The sequence below is a fragment of the Hydra viridissima genome, unplaced genomic scaffold (genome assembly GCF_058129835.1).
Source record: "Hydra viridissima isolate aposymbiotic clone 2 unplaced genomic scaffold, HvirCarnegie_v1 scaffold_3, whole genome shotgun sequence".
NCBI classification, from domain to species: Eukaryota; Metazoa; Cnidaria; class Hydrozoa; order Anthoathecata; family Hydridae; genus Hydra; species Hydra viridissima.
The window spans coordinates 16,454,758-16,475,365 of record NW_028324302.1 but is presented as its reverse complement, the minus strand read 5'-3'; the positions used below and the strand labels follow the sequence as shown (position 1 = coordinate 16,475,365).

Below are 20,608 nucleotides of genomic sequence, written 5' to 3'. Positions count from 1 at the left end.
ATCAAAATGATCAAAAGATCAATAACGCGTTCCTGGCCCATGGTCGAACGGAGAGAGTTTTTTACAATCTTCAATTTACGGAACAATTGTTCAACCTCAGCAACACAGGAATAGTGTTGAAAATCCGGAGCATGATGCAAGTTAATGAAAAAAGGCGTTCAAGCTTCTTCTCGAAGATTTGGTTGAGTAGCTGTATTGGATTTCCTTGCTTGAAAATTTCTTTGTAGGCAGTATTAAAGCGGCGAATTTCTTCAATGAGATTCCCTTCGTTCACATCTCTCTTATAAAACCGTACAAACTTGCAAGCTTTGGTTTCTTAAATAGAAGATCATCATTATCCAACCAGACGAATGAAAACATATCGCCAGCTATCCTGCTCGCTTTAAACCATGAATCAATCTGCTCGCTATTACAACAAATAAATGTTTGTTGTAAGAGCGAAATTTTTAAGCTTTGTTTTTAAAGAATTTAAGTTTTTTAAACTTGTAAGCAAAGTAATTTACGTAACTTGTAAGAGCTTTTTTTTATTTTAACGGTATGATAAATTTACTATTTTTTCTTACACTATTTACATTTGTATCGCTTATTAAGAGAGATTACTTAGACACAATTTTGATGAAGTAAGATTTTTCAAAACGAGATTATCTAATACGGCAAGATATGGATTTTACTGACTCGATATAGTAAACATTTAATTCACTGTCCTGAACGCTTGAAAGAAAAACATGGCTGAAGTCAAAGAAGAAATTTATGAACACGAAGACGAACAATATCAAGATGATGCAACAAAAAATACTCAGATAAATTTACAAACAGATACTTTTATTAATGAACAGAGCAATAGAATGCGAGAAATACTTTTTCAAGCAGCTGATGGAAGCGAAAATGTTGTATTAACAACTAACGATGGCGAAAATATTGTTCTCTTTGTTGAAGAAGGAACTCATGTTGCTGGATTTCAAGATTTAATCAGAGTGGCTTTAGACCAATCTCTCTCATCGTCTCGTCAAAGTAATATAAATCATGATTTAAAACAATTTGAAGAAATCCAAAAGGAACAACAGAGAAGCTTAGATCTTCCTGTTATTATAGATTGTTCTCAAGTTTTAACTGGAGATGAACTAACAATTGACGAAAGTGTAAAGTTAAATGAATCCTCGGAAAATCATAAATTTTTAGATAGATCATCTACAGAAATGGATAATCTTTTTCAATTAGCAAAGCTCAGTGGAGGTATTAGTTTGCAATGTGGAAAAGAACTGGAAAGGACATTACATGATATTGAGGAACAAAGAGATAAAGAGATAAGTGGTTCTAGTGTTGATATTGATCCAAGTGACTTAGTTAGTGAATTTACAATTGAAAATGAAGATAGTGATTCAAAAGTAGTTGTTCCAGGTAAAGAGAGACTGGTTGTCATTGTTAAACAATAGATATATTGTCAAATGTAAAAGACAATAGATATATTGTGTTAATAAATATCTATATTTTTTTATTTAAAAATATACATATGTGCAGTACAGTATTATCATTTAATGTAAAAATGAAATAATTTTTCAGGGGAATTCAATATCGGTGATGCATTCTATAGTCTTGAAGAAGTTGAAGAATCTTTGCGTATTTATGAAGAAAAACATAATGTTAAACTGTACAAGCGAGATGTGCGTTCTTTAGATGCTTTGCTAAAAAGATCACTTAAGCTTCAAAAACTAGATAAAGTAAACAAGAGCTTGAAATATGGGCAGTTGCTTTACTGTTGTGTATATGGTGGTAAAAGGAAAGCCCAAAAAATTGCTTGCATTGATGCTAGGTAGTTCAGGTTAAACATTTATAATGATTTAAAAGTGGTATACTTCATTTGTCTATAATGTGTTTATTTTATTCAGTGGAGTAGCCCGTTTTACAGATTGTCGAATGTTCATACGGTTTGCTATTTCTGATGATGGAATGGCATTAGTTGTAAATGGAAAATTGGAAGAGCATTGTCATGATGAAGTATAAAATTTTAAAACTTATTGCTATAAAACTTTAGGTAAATTCTTTTGTAATAACTTTCCTCTTGATTTTTAATAATTTTTTTTAGGTCATATCACATTCTTTTGAACCAGAAGAACCTCAATATGAAACAAATAGTGGAAATGCTGAAGAAATACGTTTAGGTGCTGGCTATACAGATTTAGAAGAGCTTTATAAGGCTATTTATAAGTATGAAACTGACAACCATGTTCACTTATGGAGAAGGGATGGAAGGACTATTGAAGCTCTTGCAAAAAGGGCACCAGGTACTGCACGAAAAATTATGGAAACTAATCCTGGACTAAGGTTTGCTGAACTACGCTTTTGCTGCAGTTATGGAGGCAGACAGTTGTCTGATGAAAAAAAAGAAAAGCTGATGAGTTCATCAAGGTTTGTATACAATAATTGTAAATGTATTAGGATAATGAAAAGGATAACTGGACCTTATCTAAATAAAATTAGGGTCATGCAGTTCATTACAATGGTACCATTAGGGTCTAAACTTAAGCTGATAAAGATATAAAGATTACAAATAAGTAGATTTTTAGATAGATGATTATAGTAGTAATACTGTTATTGTTCAACTTAATGAATATGTTAAGTAATAGAATATCACTAGAGTATGATTGTTGCAATTTTCATCATTTTTTAGTAATTATCTTTTAGATAATTTTTCTTTTACCAATTAGTTACATTTTATTTTCAAATAGTTAAAGAATGGTGATTAAAATTGTAATGCCTTTAGAGATTTAGAAAAAAGATTATATTAGAAAAAATTCAGCAAATTCTGTTCATTAACTATATAATTTAAAACAAACTAACACAAACTGCATATTTATTTACTCCTTCAGCGCAGCGAACTTGTCTCGGGACTGACAAGCATTAAGAGAAAGTGGACTTTTTATTCTATAAAGATGTTTTTACCATCTGTATAGAATAAAATGGTAATTTCCGCATAGATCCCTGAGTTTTTGTTTTTTTTTTCAATTAACTATTACCTCTCATTAATTGAAAAATAAAAAATTCAGTCCGGTTTTTTTGCTACCTGTTTTACCCTCAAAAAAAAGATACTTGAAGATCAATGGCGCGAAATTCGTAACCGGTAACTTTCTTGTTTACGTCATCCGGTGCCGGTCAATAGATTTATTGCAGTTTTTTATTTTGTCTGGTCTTGGATTTTGCCAATTTTGATATTACTTTTTGTTGTGCGAGAGCAAAACACTAAAGACTGGAAGACCAACCCGCCATTAATTTTAAAGACAGCTTCAAGGTTGTAACGCTGAATCTTTTTGCTGTGTACACTGGTAAGTGATTTTTGTTGTTAGATAAGACTTATTTAGTAGTATATAATTTTTACAACTATAGTTTTTTAAAGTTACGACCAAACATTATTGTTATATAGCATGGTACTGACGTGGTTGTCTTTAAGTCTTGACTTTCGTAATTCGAAAACAATCCGGTTAAATAAAAAAGTTATAATCCCTTGTAGATAACATTCTGATAACTAGTAGGTCTGCAAATTCTATTCCTCTAAAAACGTTTACTATGCTAGCTCCTTGAGTTTCATATCAATTTTATATCATTTTCATATGTATTTTGGGATGTAGGCATGGTATGTATGTGTATGTATGTTTGTATGTATGTATGTATGTATGTATGTATGTATGTATGTATGTATGTATGTATGTATGTATGTTTGTATGTATGTATGTATGTATGTATGTATGTATGTATGTATGTATGTATGTATGTATGTATGTATGTATGTATTTGGATGGATGGATAAATGATGAATACATGCATACATGCATGCATACATACATGCATGCATACATACATACATACATACATACATACATACATACATACATACATACATACATACATGTTTTTATTTTAAATTTGGGTACAGTACCTTAGAAGAGTCATGGACTCATGAATGGTTTATTATTGCTAAAAAGGATCATTACATTCATGATTTGTCAATTTATCTATTTAACACAATTACAAATTAATATAAACCATATTACTTTGTAATTATATTGACTAAATGCTATTTTAGATTACTTTATGTGTTCTATTTTACTCTACCATTTTGTCAACAAGTAGAATTGAAGATCCTAATATTAAAAAACTTAAATCATAAAATCCATTATGAATAAATCAAATTTCAAAAAATTTTATTCCATGTTATTTATCAGATTTACAAAAGAATTAATTATTAGTTTCATTTTGGCAAAAGTGTGTCATAAGTATATTAAGCTCTAAGGTGGTCAATTCTATATTTTATTTAATTTTACATAAAATTATAGTTTGTTACAGTTGTGAATCTTGTTGAGCAGCTGCTACAGTTTTTTAAATTTATATTTCACTCTATCAGGGCCAAACTATTTTTTTGGATAGAAATAGGCATAGTCTACATAGAAGTTATGTTTTTTTGTATGTTTTTTTTTTGTTTGTTTTTAAGTTCATAAAAGTTTGCAGCACTTTTAAAAATATAACAGGTTCATTTACCCTATATCTTTATATCTACTGTAAATCTTAACATCTATCATATATCTTGATACCTTTTTTTGTACTTAATTACAAGGTATGGGGAAAATCATAAGCATTTATGATTAGTTTATGCAATCTTGATGTCAAAATAATTATTGACTATGTACATATTTGTAATTTTTAACAGGCATGTGTGTGAGTTTACTTGTATATATAACAATTCTGCAGTAGTTATGAATAGATTGGCACATAATAACTCTATTTAACTGTAAAATATCTATTTATTTGGTTGCAACATTCTTATTTTAAGAATAATTTTTTGTAAATAATTTCTCAAACTGTGGTCTTTTGGAATACTTAAAACCATTACTTGAATATCAAGATACAACCACACTTTTGATACTTTCTACTTTGATGCTTGCTTTTTCACATAACAAATGTTAGCTATATTTTACTAATAACTGGGTGACTAACAGAAATTTAAAATATAAAAGATATGACCACACTTTTGATACTTTTTACTTTGATGCTTACTTTTTGCAACTATTGTTTGCAGTTGTTTTTTTTTTTTTGCTTTTATTATAAAATAATGAATTTATTATCCATAAGTTTTTAAAGAATAATTTTGATGAAGTCTTATTTTTTTAATTTTAACTCCTTAATTTCAAATTTTTTTTAAATTTTAGTTTATGGCTGGAATAAATGTTTCAATTTGTGATGCTAAGAAGGTATTATCAGCATACCTTGGCATACCAGACCAATATGTTGCAAATGACTTTATTAGTAAAGATATTACCACTGCTATTCAGAATAAACCGACCTTGTATTTCAGTGAAAAATCTGTAATACCTCCGCTTGTGTTGGATGAAATTTTAAAGGGTGAAAGTTTAACAGATGGGTCTTCTTCCAGCAGGTTTTTAGGTAGAGAAGTAAAAACAGGTTGTATCTTTAATCAGAAAGATTATGAAGTTATTGCACCAGAGGTAGATTTTAACGCACCTGCTTCTGAAATAACTAAAGATTACTTGTCTAATTACTCATCAAACCGTATGAGTATTCTTTCTCTGGAAAACAAGTTATCCTCCAAAATTGAGATTCCTGTAATGAAAAGTCTGGCAGTGACGGAAAAAGACAATTGTTTAACGCAATGTGAAAACAAATCAGCAGATCAACTTAGAATATGGTCAGAAGATAAAAATACTGATCTTGGTCAAGACAGTGTTAAGGAAACTGATCCTAATTTAGAAAAGAACGCAGATAGTATTCAGTCAAATAAATTGGGAGATTTTCTTATCTTTAATAGCCATGAAAGTTTTAAGATGGCGTTTGAAAAAGTTAAGCGTGAAACCCTTACAGCTTATTGTGTTGTAATGTCTTCAAGAAATTTTTCAAAACACGGTAGCTATATTTTAAAGCTTTTTGCTGTCACTTTTCTCGGAGCTTTAGAGTTTGCGGAATATATATGAGCTAAGAAGATTTAAAGGTTTTAAGTTGTCAATTATTTTTTAAGAGTTATGTTTAAATTTCAGTGACCCTTCAAGACGTGATCAAAGACTATAGTGTCGATAAAAACGAACTACCTTGTATTCGTTGGCACTTCAACAGCGGTTACTTGACCATACCTTTTCTAGGATATCCATTCATTATGATAGGACATGCGCAGTACAACTGTGCTCAGGGAAAAGACAATAGTCTATCGAGAAAAAGACGCTCTTATCACAGAAAACGGGATGAAGCTTTGCCGAAACGTCATCTTGCGAGGCCTACCAAAAAGTTAGGCTGTCCTGCATCTTTTTCAGTGAAAAAAATTTATGCATTTCCCGAGTTCTCGTTATCAAAAGACACTAAGAGAAATCGCACTGGGGTATCAGTTGCAATAAAAAATAAAATCAAGCTTTTTATAGAAGCTAAAGAGAAGGGTGAATACGTTGAAGAATTAGGCGTTTTAATGTATTTAACTAAAGAGTTTCCACTAGCAACTGTTCACAAATACCACCTTGAAAACCGTGATTCTTTCAATGATAGTGGGGAAAATGCTCTAAACAGTATCCTTTTTCTTGGAGCAAAATTTAACTCATATAAAGAAGCTGTTGATGCAGTTGACCTATATAGAGAAATTCGAAATGTCAAATTGTATTGTAATTCTGACGAAGCAATTCCTTTAAACAATGTTTCCCTGCGATACGATTCATTAAAATACGTTTGTTATAATGCATTGGAGAAAAAAAAGTATTGCGGAAAAGGAAAAAATCGCCGCATTATCAAGTAAGTATACTAAGAGGGGGGGGGGGTATAGACTCTAACACAAGCAGGCTTTGACCACGGCTTATTTACCTGTTAATCACGGCCTATTTCTATAACACGTAAATATGCAGCAATCATTTGAATAGCAGGTGGGGGGGGGGGTTGGATAAAGGTGGGAAAGCTGCGCTTTCACCCGCGTGATTTCGCAATATTTGATATGATAAAGAAAAAAATAAGTAGGTTTTTTATTCTTTTACAGCGCCAAGGTTATCAACATATTTACAATTAATTTACAAATTTAGTGAATTAAAGTCTTAATTGATGCAAATTCCGTGGAAAATACTTCTTCTATTAGAAGTGCTACTATGTTACTTGTTTTAGCTAAGTGAAATACAGGTCTTCAGGATTTAGTTAAGTTTTCTTGTCTAATCTTATGAAAAGTTATCAGAAATTTAGATTTGTAATTGAAACCATAAAGTTAGTCTCAACTTCTTTTAATCCAATTGACTATATTACCTCAAGCATGCTCCGGAAAAAAATAGAGAAGCCGTAAAGGAAAACTCTTTTTTCGCGTGATCTGACTACTTGTTTCTTGCGGTCAATAATCTCTGCAGTCCAAAGACAGTTCGTAGAAAAGTTCTTCGTCGAAAATCATTATATCTATTCAAGTATTTTTAATCAATTAAAATGTTTATTTGCAAAAACTCAGTGTTTTGTTTTTAAAAAACTGACTGCAAAAATCAAACTCAAAATTTCAAACCATACTTCAATTCTGAAAGTCGGATGTGAAGTATAGCTTGACGATAAAAACGGATTGAAAATAAGATTTTGTATCTACTTAACCATAAAACATAATATTGTGTAAGGGTTCTCAAATGAGCAAATTTTAAAACTCTACGAATTTTTAATTACTTAAAATGCCAACAATTTCAAATTACTGCGTTTTCACTGACAACACAGCTTTTTAAAAGCTAAAACTAAAAGAAATTGAAAAACTTTTCTTAAAAAACAGTAGGAGAAGACTTAACACGTTTATATTTTATATTCTGTGAAGATCAGGAAAAAACCTAAAGAGGCTAATCTAGAAGGATTGGACTGTAAAACTTTAGTAACAAAATACTCTCAGATGAATAGAATTCTAAGAATGAAGAAATTATAGCAGCAATTATGTCTTTGAATTTTATTTTAAACAACATATAAATAGTCATTGTCCAAAAAGAATACTGTACTTTTTCATCAAGGTAATCGGTAAATGTTCCACTAAAATATTCTAAGTTTTCATATCGATGGTTAATTGGCGATACTTCATAATCCACCAAAGTTTAAAATGAGTTAAAAGTTTAAAAGTTAAAAATTCTATTTTTCTACCCATAAAACTCCTCCTTAACAACCAATCACTAAAAATGGCTTAAATCGAAAAAAAGCAAATTCTCTACATGAATTTTCCAAAAATTATTTCAAGTTTGAAACAGTTCTTATGTTTTCCTTTAAAATCTGGTCAACGTTGGATAAGAATTACTTGTTATTCATCAATATGATTTCCGAATTGAAAAAACCTCCACTTAATGTATTAGCATTAGTGATTTAAACACAAATTTTATAATTGATGATAAGTTAATGCTTTTTGTTTCTCAAAGCCTATGTGTGTTTACCTTATTTCCTAAAATTTTTCATGAATGTTCAAATAAATGTTACTTTCTCACCGATTTTTTCTTTCGTTGAAGTTGAATTGAGATATATTAACGGAACCGTTTATTTAAACAACGTCGGAAATATGGCTGACGAAATTCCGTATGATGTTATCAACAAAAACTTAAACGCGGGAGTGAGTCTTACTCTACAAAGTGAAGATTTAGTTCTTGATCATGATCCAAATGTAATCAAAGAAGAAAGAAAGGAAACCAAATTAGAAGAAGAAATTTTTCAAAAAAGTTTCCAGTTTTTAGATAAATGTTCAAATTCACTTATAAAACCAGGATCTTGTTTTAGCTGTATAGAAGACTTAGAGAGAGAAGTACAAAACTATCAAATTAAAAACAAAGTAAAGTTATATCGAAGAGATTCTAGAACCATTGAAAATCTTATAAAGAGAAATAGAACTTCTAATAAGACTTATTCCCCTAAATTAAAGTTTGGTGAACTTACTTACAAATGCAAATATGGAGGAAGAGAATTTTCTACGCATTCAAAAGGAATTCGTTTCAAAAAAAGGTTTAGCTGGCTTGATCTATTTTATAGAGCTGTTTAAAATATTGGTTCATCTGTTTTCACATTTGGGTGTGATGTGCAGAATTCAATGTATTAAGATACTATCTTGTATTTTAATGTTCATGTTTCAAATGAAATATTCTTATCATTTAAATTTTTTCAAACAAGATATAGAAATTATCTCAAAAAATTAGCAAAGGTTTTTTTAAATATTTTGTTCACATGTGTTAGATGTCTAAAGTTTATAACCTTTAAGAATAAGAAAAGTATATTGCTCCCAATAGCAATATTGTTCCTATTATTGTTAACAACTTGAGATTTAGAAAATGTAATAATGCTAATAAAAGAAAGAAATAGAAAATTAATATTTTTTCATTGAAATAAATATCCTATACTCAAAAAATATCTTATATTAAATTCATGTATCACTATAATTTGACTTATAAACGAAGTAAAGATAGCAGTGTATAAATATATGCTAGTATACAGCATGTTTTAACTAAAAAAGTTAATACTGTTTGCTAAAGTTTAGAATCTAATTGTAATTTTCTTATTATAGCTCCTTTAAGGTTGGATGTGAGATGCATATTCGATTTGGTGTCTCTGATGATGGATCTCAGCTTATTGTTAAATCAATGTCAGAAGAGCACAATCATGAAATTAATGAGGTAACTTTATTTTGGACCTAACTCCAAACTCTGGTACCTCATCTTTGATTTGATTAATTTTTGGGGTGAAAACTACATTTTGGGAGGGAAGTGAGTGTACTAAATTTTGATGTCTAGCTATTAATCTTGGGTTTTGGTGTCCTAGTAGTTTTTAGTCTGTGGAATTAGAATATATCAGGATTTATTTTAGGTAAACAGATTTTTTGTAATGACCATAAAGGCAAACATTATTAAAAAATAAGCATGTTTTCGCTACCTGCTATTTAGTTACAAATATCTGAAAATGCAGAACTAGTATGAAATCATTTCTAATAAAACTTCATATACATACACAAACATAAGTTTAATAAATTTTCTAAATGATGCTATGTTCCTTTCCCATGAAATAAAAATTAAAATGCGAAAGTTTTAAATGAAAAATTTAAAAGAAATATCGAGCTTTACAAAAGTCTTCATGGAGCAACAAACATTTAAAGTTTTTAAAACTTCTTCTATCTGCATCAGCAGTAATATAGAGTTGCCCAGGGGTTATTCCAAGTCCTGTTTCTTAAATATTTACAGTTTGTTCCATCTATGTATGTTGTTTGATACTATGACATCAGCTTTTTTTGTTTTCTTGGCTTGCAAATTTTTTGTAAAATTTTGTCATTTTCTGTAAAATCTTCTAAACCAGCCACATTTTCTGACAGTCTTTTGTTAATTTATTTAGGTAACTAGATTATGCTTTTGCAATAAAAAAAATTAAACATTAAATAATCAATTTTTTATAATCAACAGTTCAACAAGATCTTCTAGTGGTCCACTCTGTTATGGTCCATTATTTAAAGATTGTTTTTTTTTTTTTTTTTTTTTTTTTTTCTTCCAGCTATCATCAAGAGTTTTTTAGTCCTTTTGAAACACCTAACTCTTGTGTATTTTTTTAGTATTTTGGATACATATTGCTGGATTATTTTTTTAGTATTTTGGATACATATTGCTGGATTATATTTAACCTTAAGTTACCTTTTTCCTGCTTCTTATCTTGATTTGATGACATTTCAATTACAACTAATTGTTTTGATAACAGAATTGTGTAAATTTTGAATAACACTAATACAATGATATTTTAAAATAATTAACTATTTAAAATAATGCACAGTTACCTTAAATGCCACATCAGAACATGTGCATATTTTTTTCTGGTACATGTTTTAGAACTTTTGAAATATTTTTAAGCAAATCAAAAGAGCATATATTAACATTTAATTTTAAAAAATCTTTTAAAAGCCTTGTAATGTGCATTTAAATTTTGTCTCATTTTTTAATTGTTACTTATTAATATTTAAAAACCACTTAGGAAAAACCAGACTAGTCACAAATTTTAACATTTTTTGGTTATCTGGTTTTTTTTTTTCTTCTTCCTGTGTTAAATATTGATCTGACTTTGCAAACAAGATGAAAAATCATCTGTCACCAGTAAAAAGCAGTTAAAAATACTATAGAAGAATAAGACACTTTTGAACTATAAAATCCATATTTCTCAAAGTTTGCTAAATGTAACATGTCTGTTTTTTCACATGTTGTTTGTGAAAAATTTATGTTTCAATGATGTTTTTCAACAATAATCTACATTTATGTTTCAATGATGTTTTTCAACAATAATCTATATTTTTAAAATTACAAAACTTATGATCATTTTTTCTCAACTTGTACAATCCCATGTACTAAAAGAGGGAAATCTTCTAATTCCTTGCTAAGTTGAGCAGATATTCAATTGCATGTCTAACTAATAAAAACATTTTTTCTAAAATGATTTCTCTTGCAAATGTAGCCAGATTAATATTATGTTTTTCCTTTTAAATGCTAAAAATTTTTGAATGCATCAGTGTTTACTGCTTTAATGAGGACATATTACCATTGATTCATACTGTGGGTTCATACTTGTAATCTGCCACCTTATTGAATATTTTAAAAAGAGTCAACACCATAATTTTTTGTCCTTTAATTTCAAATTTGTGATTGCTCTTAAAATTTTCATCAATTTAGTTTATTCATAAATACCTGCTAAAATTTACAATACAACCAAATACATAAAAAAAACAAAAAAAAACTTAACCTTGCTTGTCATCTTTCCATAGTCCATCATACACTTCCCCAGATACATATTCTAAAATTCCATAACCGTTTCGTTCATCATCTTCCCATTGTCCCTGAGACGAAAATCAAGAAAAAAATAAAAACAAAGAATTTCAAAATGACTGTGGGTCTGACTTTTTCTTGATTATATCTTGATCAAGCTCTCTCACTGTGCATTCATCAAATTATTGGTTTATCTTTTTCTTTTTTTTATCTTTATTTAAAAAAAAGCTCCTAAATTTGCACCTAAGTGTTATACTAAAACATGCATTTATATTTAGAAATGTGATCAAGTATAATAACAAACCACTTAAACTATATTAAATTAAGGTTGCAAAAGCTACAATAAGTATCAAAACTAGTATTTAAAATTTCCCCAAATGTTTATTTGCAAGTTATGCATCTATTTCAGCAATTAAACAAGGTTGTTGGAAAAATTTGCCGGAAGTCTTCTCTAAATGGTGCCTAGTTCTTGTTTTAGGCCAAGCTTTTGTATAAAAAAGAAAGGCCAATTTTTATCAAAATCAAAAACATAAAAGGCCAATTTGCATCAAAATATTTAACTATCAACAATGCTAATCAGTCCCCATTACTGTTAATCTTACTAGTTTAGTTTATCTCCAGTTTTTCTCTCTGTTACAGTTTTTCTGCTGTACCAGTTACCATGTTATTCTCTAGTACAAGTATAACTATGTCCTTTATACACTAATGAGAGGTCATTTTAAAGACCATCTTTTTATTTCTGCATTAATATACATAGAATATTAGGAGCTTTAAGGGAGTTGAAGTTTTTTAGTATTGAAAATACAAGTATAAATTTACACTTCGATTCAGTTTTATTGTTCAGATAATAGACATTTTTAAATATATGATGATAGCACCTTTAACTTAAGTTTAATATTTATCTATAGTATTTTACTTAAGTCTAATTTTTTATTTAATTTAAAAATTGCCTAACCTTGTTATTATGATTTTCTAGATATCAAGGGTTGTGAAGTTATTAAACTCAATTTTTTTTTTTTTTTTTTATTACAGGAAGCAGTTGTGAAAGAAGCGCTTCATCCAGAATTATGTAGCCATGTGTCTAAACTTGTTTGGAATGATCCCAGTATACCAATCGATGAAGTTAAACGTCTATTAGAACAGTATGTTATAAAAGAAATGTTTAAAGATCAAGTGCCTCCCCCTAGAACTCGTCGTCAATACTTCCCAACAAAAAAGCAAATCCGGTATTTCATGTCTAAAGCCCGTTCCTCCTTGAATATATCTCAAGATGTTGAGCAGAAACTTGAGGCTCAAGCAGAGGTTCTTAAAGAAAAACACAATGATGAAAAAATGATTTTCAATTTTAAAGTGAAGCATGATTTGTCTCTTGAATCAACTGTTCAAAATGATGATAGTATTGAGGCTACAGAAGATTTTATATCTGATGAAAAAGAATCAAGAACTGATTTAAATGAAAATGCTAAACTTTTATTTTGCCATCAAACTCCACACCAACAGCGTCTTTTAAAGCGCTATAATTCTCAAGTCATTCTTACCCAAATTAAAGATATCCATGCTAGAATACCTTTCCCGCTATATTGTATATATGTACAAACAAATGTTGATTATCAATTAGTTGCAGAATTTATCTTACAATCAAATACATCTGTTATGCTATCAGAAGGTTTACAGACAATTAAAGATTGGAATCCAGGTTGGAGTCCAAAATTTGTTGTTTGTGACTGCTCAGATGTGCAAATAGAAGCTGTGGAGAACTCTTTTAATGGTATTTTTAACTTAAGTTAAATCTAACATATAAAAAACTCTAAAATTTTGTTTTGCTTTTGCTGTTTGCTTTTGTTGTTAATTGTTTCATTTTATTTGTTACTAAGGTTCGTTTATTTTAATATCTGATTCTTCGCGAGAAAAAGCTTGGAAGGATTGGCTAAGTGATGATCAAAATGGTGTATCTGAACATCAAGATGAAATGCTTGTGCATTTAAAAGCAATTGCACAATCATTTTCTGAAGACACATTAAATGCTGCTGCACGTGAGCTTGAAGAAAGTGAAGTGTGGAAAACTTCAGATAAACTTCGGAACTGGTTTCAATTCAATTGGCTTGCACATGCGAAGGTAAATGAATATAAAGTTATGCTTTTTTTTTTACATTTTATCTGTTCTTCATCCTATACTTGATGTTATATACTTCATTTTAATTGAAATAGCGTTGGGTTGCTGGATATCGACCTGATGATTATTTGATGACATGTCATAATAACCGGACATTAGATGATGAATTGAAAGTATTTAGAAGCATTAAGTTGGTAAATAAAACAACACCTTTGCAAGATGTAATACAACAGCTAGTTGAGCATGTGGTACCAGTTGCATGTAAACAGTAAGAACTATTTTTTCATTTACTGTTATGGAAATGATAATAAATACACCATAGTATACTTTCCTTTTTAAAAAATTTTTCAATTGTTGATTGAACATAGTAATTTATTAATTGCTTGTACAGAAATCTCAAATATTTAGCATTTGTTATATAATTTATGTACCTTTTAGTTTTTAACTACCCAATTTTGTGTGTTAGAAAGTTAATAACACAACACCATGGTAGGCTGCTGAGTTTCTTTTTAAGATAAAATATTTTGGCAACTTGGTATTGTGATAGTTATTTAATTTCTATAACTGTAACCATAATATTTAGCAACAAGTATAACAGTACAGTATATAATATAGGTAAAAAAGTATAGTAGATGATTTAAATATTTCTACATTCAAAAATTTGTTAAACAATACATTATGAAAATTTATTTAAAGTTGTTTTCACATGTGCATTTACATCTTAAACTAGGAATGATTATCCCTAAACCTTATGCGATAGTTATTATTATTTAAAGATGTAAACTTATGTATCATACATTTTTTGATGATATACATACTGTATGTTATCAAAAACATTCCCTTAGTAATTTTTAAAGTTGTTTTGAATAACAAGTCAAAAACGATTGACTCATTTATTGAGAACTGGAATAATACAGAGAATAAAATATAATATAAAACAGTATCTCTATTAATTAGATTCATGTAATGAATAAGGAACGCCTGAGTTGTGTATACTCACAGCACTCAGCTCATAGTTCGTGCGGCATGTACATATCTGGTATCTTGTTACAAAAATAGAAAAAAGAAAATTTTCAAAATTATAGGTAGACACCATTGCCACTTACCATACAGTTATGTTATCGACCTTCTAGCACACTACATTGGGTAACTAAGTACATAAATTATATATAAATATTACCTTTAATCGTTAATTGCATTTAAAAATTATATCGAATATTTTGAGCGTTAATATTTAAATAATTTCTTTCATAGTCTAATTATTTTTTTTAATCATTTTATTTCTTTCAATTTTTTAAAAATATATTTCATAGTCTAGTTTTTCTTACATAAATAACTTTAATTATTTACTTTAGTATTTCTGTAAAACCTTGTAAGATGTACATCGGTCACTGCTAAGAGCTCTGATCGCCGCCATCTTGAGAGGCCAAATTTCGCTTCAACATTTTTTGAAAAAAAACAGTAGAACACGCTATCCAGTTATATTTTGAGATTTGTGATCTTAAGATTATTTTGAAATAAAATTTTCTATTTATCAAAATATTTTATAGATATTATGACCTGAACAAAGAATCTATTAAACTCCATAACGACTTGCGTTATGCTTACAGTAATATACCGAATTACCTGTGTGCTCGTCCTGGTCAGATTACCTACCACATCTATGACCGTTTAAAGAAAGCTAACGAACAAAGTTTTACAATCCGCTGCATGCATTCAGGAATTTTTACTGTACAAGGCGATTCCAATGATGATGATCATTTACACACTGTGTCTTTCGGAGATGCCAACTGGTTAGTATATTTTAGTAGTTATTGAGCGTGTTTAAGCAAAGTTTTTTTATGTCTAATTTGTTTCACCTGGTTCATTTTTTAAAAAATTAAAATTATTCTTTTTGTTTAAAAATTTTTGTTAAAAAAAATCTTCAGCTTTCCTTCGTGCGATTGTGACGATTGGCTGCGATATAAATTACCTTGTGAGCATTTTTGTGCAATTTACAATAACTTTCCTGGATGGAACTGGGACATGATGAGCAACCCGTATAAATTCTTGCCACAACTTAACATTGACTGGGGGTGTGAGACTAACATTAGCATTGATATGCCTGGACTTTTTATTGATAACTCTACGCAAACATCTCCGGTAAAAGATATGGTTAGTGGAGAGCTCAGTCCACTCTTCGGTGTAACGGATAAACGTACTAGCAACGAAACTCCTCAGATCCTTGCTTCTCAATGTCGTGGCTTGTTGCAACAACTTTCTAAGCTGCAACTTGCTCATCATAGTCGTGAAAATCTATATCGTTTAAAAACGGAGTTAAAAGAGTTGATAGCGATATTTTCAAATGCAGCTAATAAAGAGAAGCAACCTAGCACTAATCCAGGTTCTGCAGAAAGCTGTACAGTTCAGACTAAAGGTCTCGGTAGACCTAGAAAAAATATATTGGCATCCTCTTCAGTTGTTTTAGCTCGAGATCTATCTATTACCAAGGAGGATGTTCAAACTCCTATCAGGCAATTTCAAACTAGGAAAACTTACCCTCAGCGTTACCAGGAAGTTGACAAGGTTAATACCAACGGTGTTGCGTCTGTATTCAAAAACTATCGTCAGTCTCCTAAGGAGGAATCAATTAAAGTTGTATCTCAGAAACGACCGTCCTCTAACTCGCTTCAAGCAATTCCTGCGAAGTTAAACAAGGAAGAAAGTGATGCAAAAGAAGTTGAAGCATTCGATTTCCATGAAATTGGTCCAACTTCAGTTAATGCGAGTTGTCTGCCTACATTAATAGACGGTAAGACGGTTGAAATACCTCTTGAGCAAATCCGCGTAGCTATTGCTACAACTTCCAATTCCCTTGATATTGCTCAAACTGAATTAGTGCCTTCTGAAGAACTTATTTCTGAAGATGATGCAGTGAAATGAAAGTATGAAAGGAGATCTTTGTCTTGTAAATAAACTGCAGGTGGCTTTCTTGTTTCTCTAAACGCTTTTAGTAAAACACCAAATTAATTTAGTGTTCGATGTTCGCTATTTCAAAAATTCTGCTGTTGTTTATTAATGTCTTATCTTTATTTATCAATAAAACCGTTCAATAAGAATTTGTAGTGCCCAGTTTCTACTTACACTTTAGATGCGTTTAATAGTGTTTATAGTTAAGCATAATTAAGTCATAAGTTTCAGATTAAGCATTTCACTCCCTTTCGTTTTAATATGCTTTTGATGTGTTAAAGTGAACTTTGTTCTTCCTTTTTAAACGATTTCTATGCATCAAACTTATCACTATCTATTTTTTTCTAATTTTACACCCACTGTTAAGTGGCTAATACCAATTCGTAATTTCAGACACAATATCTCCTTTCAAAGAAAACATGTGGTTGGTGGTTATTGAAAACTATTGCAGTAACAATCTAAAGATAGGTTTTTTTGAAAAAGATTTTTAGTAAACTTAATTGAAAATATAGATTCTCAAATGTTTCCAATTAAATTGCTGCTCGTAAATCTTTAGCAGAACGAGAAAAACGATCCTAACGGAAAAATACAATAACCACAAATAATTGGAAATTTTTTAATAAAATTCAAAATAGATTTCTTAAGAGTCCTCCTTTAGAAACATTCAAAGTTTTGGAGATAATTGGCAAACACCTTGAACAATTGTATAACTATATCAGTGTATCTGTTTCGAAAACGTTATGCTAGTGGGGGACTGGGAAAAAAATTTCCAAAGATCTCCAGCATCTGTATATTACAAATAACGTGATTCTTTTCGACGACCGAATGTGAGCGGTTATTTTCCACAATGATTATTGTCTTATTTGTGCGAAATTTGCTAATGATGAAAGTGACAAGAACCCAATGAACAACTTTTGTGGATAGAATTTCGTTATGCAATCATTTGGAAAGGGATATCGCAATGCGAGTTTCATAAATTATGAGGTTGTTTTACTTTGAATATAGTACTTGAATTAGTTGAAAATTACATTACTTCGAGCATTTTATCTGTATGTATATACATGCATGATTGCATGCATGCATACATACACACATGCATACATACATATATACATACATACATATATACATACATACATACATACATACATACATACATACATACATACATACATACATACGCAAATACACACTGCTCGAAGTATGTATGTTCATAATAAGGAATGCATAAAATGTCTGTTAAATGACGTCACGAACCTATTTAAGTATTTAAATATAAAGCCTTAGAAACAGTTCTAGTTGCATAACATTTTTGTCAGTTGTTTACTGTTTTCTTCGTTATATTAAAAAAAAGATTATCTTGAATAATGCAGTTTAATAAGCGAATAAGTGGAGCAGCTGTATTTTTTGTGATCGTATTTGCTTATTTTTTTATTCGGGCTTTGTTTCAGTTTTCACGAAGTGTCAACAATGTTGATATTAATAATTCATCAAATGAGGTAGGGAACTTACTACACTCTATAGAGTTACAGATAAATAATTTGTTTTGGAAGGTAGAAAGATTAAAAACTTTAATCAGAAGATCACCACTTAAGGATATAAAGCAAGATATTTTGAATCATGGCGAACAACAAAACTGTTCTTCGCTAGTATTGATGATCATGATAACTTCTAATCTTAAACATTTTGAGAGACGTCAGATGATAAGAGATACCTATGGAAACCTTACTCTTTGGGATCATTACTTGAAGAAGAGAGGAATTTCTGTAGGACTTATCTTTTTGGTCGGCAATGACGTAAGTTATTATCAAAAATTGAGAAACGAATCCATAAAATATGGGGATTTATTAATGATAGATTTAATAGAAAATTTCTACACTCTTTCTTACAAATTGATGATTGGCTTTCAATGGGCTTATCAAAATTGTAACATCAAATATCTTCTTAAATGTGATGACGATATTTTTATAAATATTCATGCTTTGGTGACGTTTTTGAGTGATCCTACAACCCCAACAGACAACTTATATTTAGGTAACCTTTTTTACTCGTCTCAATCGTCAGTGGTTCGTGTTGGACGTTACGGGGTTTCACGAAAAGAATGGCCTCGTGACAATTACGCTAGTTACAACTCAGGAGGAGGTTTTCTTTTGACTTACGACGTCATCAAACAAATTATACCATTTTATAATTGGAGATCACCGTTAAAAATTGATGACGCTTATATAGGAGATTTGATTCTGCAAGCTGGCATTAAAGCAACCGCAAGCAATTTGTTTAACATGTTTGGCGACAAGTGCCAGTACAATAGAACTACTATAGTTTTGCATATTTACTCAAAAACTTTGAACACAAGGCAATGCGGTGAGTTCATCAATGAGTTATCGTTAAAAGATGCAAACAGCTATTTAGCAGTTTTATTGTCGTCGTAACTCATTTTGTAACCATGAAAGTAAAATACTTAGAAAAAACTACAAACATAGATGCATGTATGCACACATACATACATACATACATACACACACACACACATACATACATACATACATACATACATACATACATACATACATACATACATACATACATACATACATACATACATACATACATACATACATACATACATACATACATACATACATACATACATACATACATACATACATATACACAAAAAATTGAAAAGGGTTTGTTATATGTACTGTGAACCAAAATGTTGTTTATTTTTAGTTAAGTAAATTTAAAAAATTGACTTAGCCAGTAATATTATCTAATGCATTAAATCCAACTTACAGCTCATCATCAAATGGGGATTTAAAAGTTACTAAGTCTTTTGAAGACTCCACGGGAAGAAACGGCAGGGTTACATTTTGAAAGTTTCGACTTTTTACACTTTCTAGCTTTACTAACCATAATAGCATATTTTGTATTTGAATTCAAATCAAATAAACGATTTGATGCATATTTAAAGTTTTTCTAAATTTTCCTAAAACTTCGAAACTTATAAAGGTTTAAAAGTTTAATAATGATTTATCTCAAAATGAAAAAATGTGACCCTGCCGTTTCTTCCCGTGGAGTCTTCTTTTTTATTTAAAAAAAAAAAAGTTTCTATTAATAATAGTAATAATTATACTAACTGATTGGGGTCAAACTAAATATCTACCATATGTAGCATATAAATTGTTGACTATTTGTTAACAACTAATGGTTTTGCAATCAAAAACAGTCAAACGGGAAATACCTGTTATGCGCAATCGCACAGTCATTCAAGCCTGTCACGCTTCCTTTTATTTGTTATATAAAAACGAGCATTTTGTTTCTTTTCTCTCCTTTTATGTAGAATAAAGACAGTTCTTAACACGTTTTTTTACAAGCAAAAATATAAATTTCAATATATCGTATTTAAATAATACGACAATACCTTTATATATTAAAATTCTCAAAGACCGCCCAGCGAAAACATTGTTGAATGCATTAGGTAACACAAACTGAATTTGTAGGTAAGTAGAAAATGTAAAAAAATTACAAAACAATTACAAAAAAATTTTCGTGTAGGATTCTTAACATCGTGGGGATGGAAATCAGAAAAAATATGACTTGTTATGCAGCACGTGTTGTGAAAATAATCACATGTTATGTATAAATATTATAAACGGCTATGAAAAAACATAAAATGTAAATGTTTTCCCAAAAAGAAGCAGAAGAAGCTTTTTCGTTTTTTCCCGTAAAACTCGGTGATGTATCAAACATAAAGTTAAATTGTACAGTTCAGCATTAAAGAATTACATCAGTA

General features: G+C 29.8%; 2 protein-coding genes across 6 annotated transcripts; both read left to right on the top strand.

Moving 5' to 3' along the window:
* Window positions 1–505: 505 nt before the first annotated feature.
* Window positions 506–16,917, top strand: LOC145180721 (uncharacterized). Of its 5 annotated transcripts, XM_090082800.1 has the most exons (12): window positions 673–1,398; window positions 1,561–1,810; window positions 1,887–1,995; window positions 2,084–2,410; window positions 5,199–5,910; window positions 6,042–6,777; window positions 9,524–9,632; window positions 12,783–13,518; window positions 13,625–13,866; window positions 13,959–14,131; window positions 15,414–15,656; window positions 15,792–16,917. In XM_090082800.1, the coding sequence occupies exons 1-12, from the start codon at window positions 726–728 to the stop codon at window positions 16,783–16,785; spliced, it is 5,304 nt and encodes a 1,767-aa protein (XP_089938926.1). In that variant the 5' UTR covers window positions 673–725; the 3' UTR covers window positions 16,786–16,917. The 5 variants fall into 5 exon arrangements, with proteins under 5 accessions (XP_079911783.2, XP_089938926.1, XP_079911782.2 ...); XM_080055657.2 differs by lacking the exons at window positions 5,199–5,910; window positions 6,042–6,777 and having other exon boundaries at window positions 506–1,398; window positions 2,084–2,406; XM_080055656.2 differs by lacking the exons at window positions 673–1,398; window positions 1,561–1,810; window positions 1,887–1,995; window positions 2,084–2,410 and adding an exon at window positions 3,200–3,320.
* A 375-nt stretch (window positions 16,918–17,292) lies between these two features.
* Window positions 17,293–19,571, top strand: LOC149891200 (UDP-GlcNAc:betaGal beta-1,3-N-acetylglucosaminyltransferase 7-like). The gene is made up of 2 exons (XM_090082833.1): window positions 17,293–17,796; window positions 18,264–19,571. Exons 1-2 carry the CDS (start codon window positions 17,746–17,748, stop codon window positions 19,242–19,244), a joined length of 1,032 nt encoding a protein of 343 aa, XP_089938959.1. The 5' UTR covers window positions 17,293–17,745; the 3' UTR covers window positions 19,245–19,571.
* The last annotated feature ends 1,037 nt before the right edge of the window (window positions 19,572–20,608 follow it).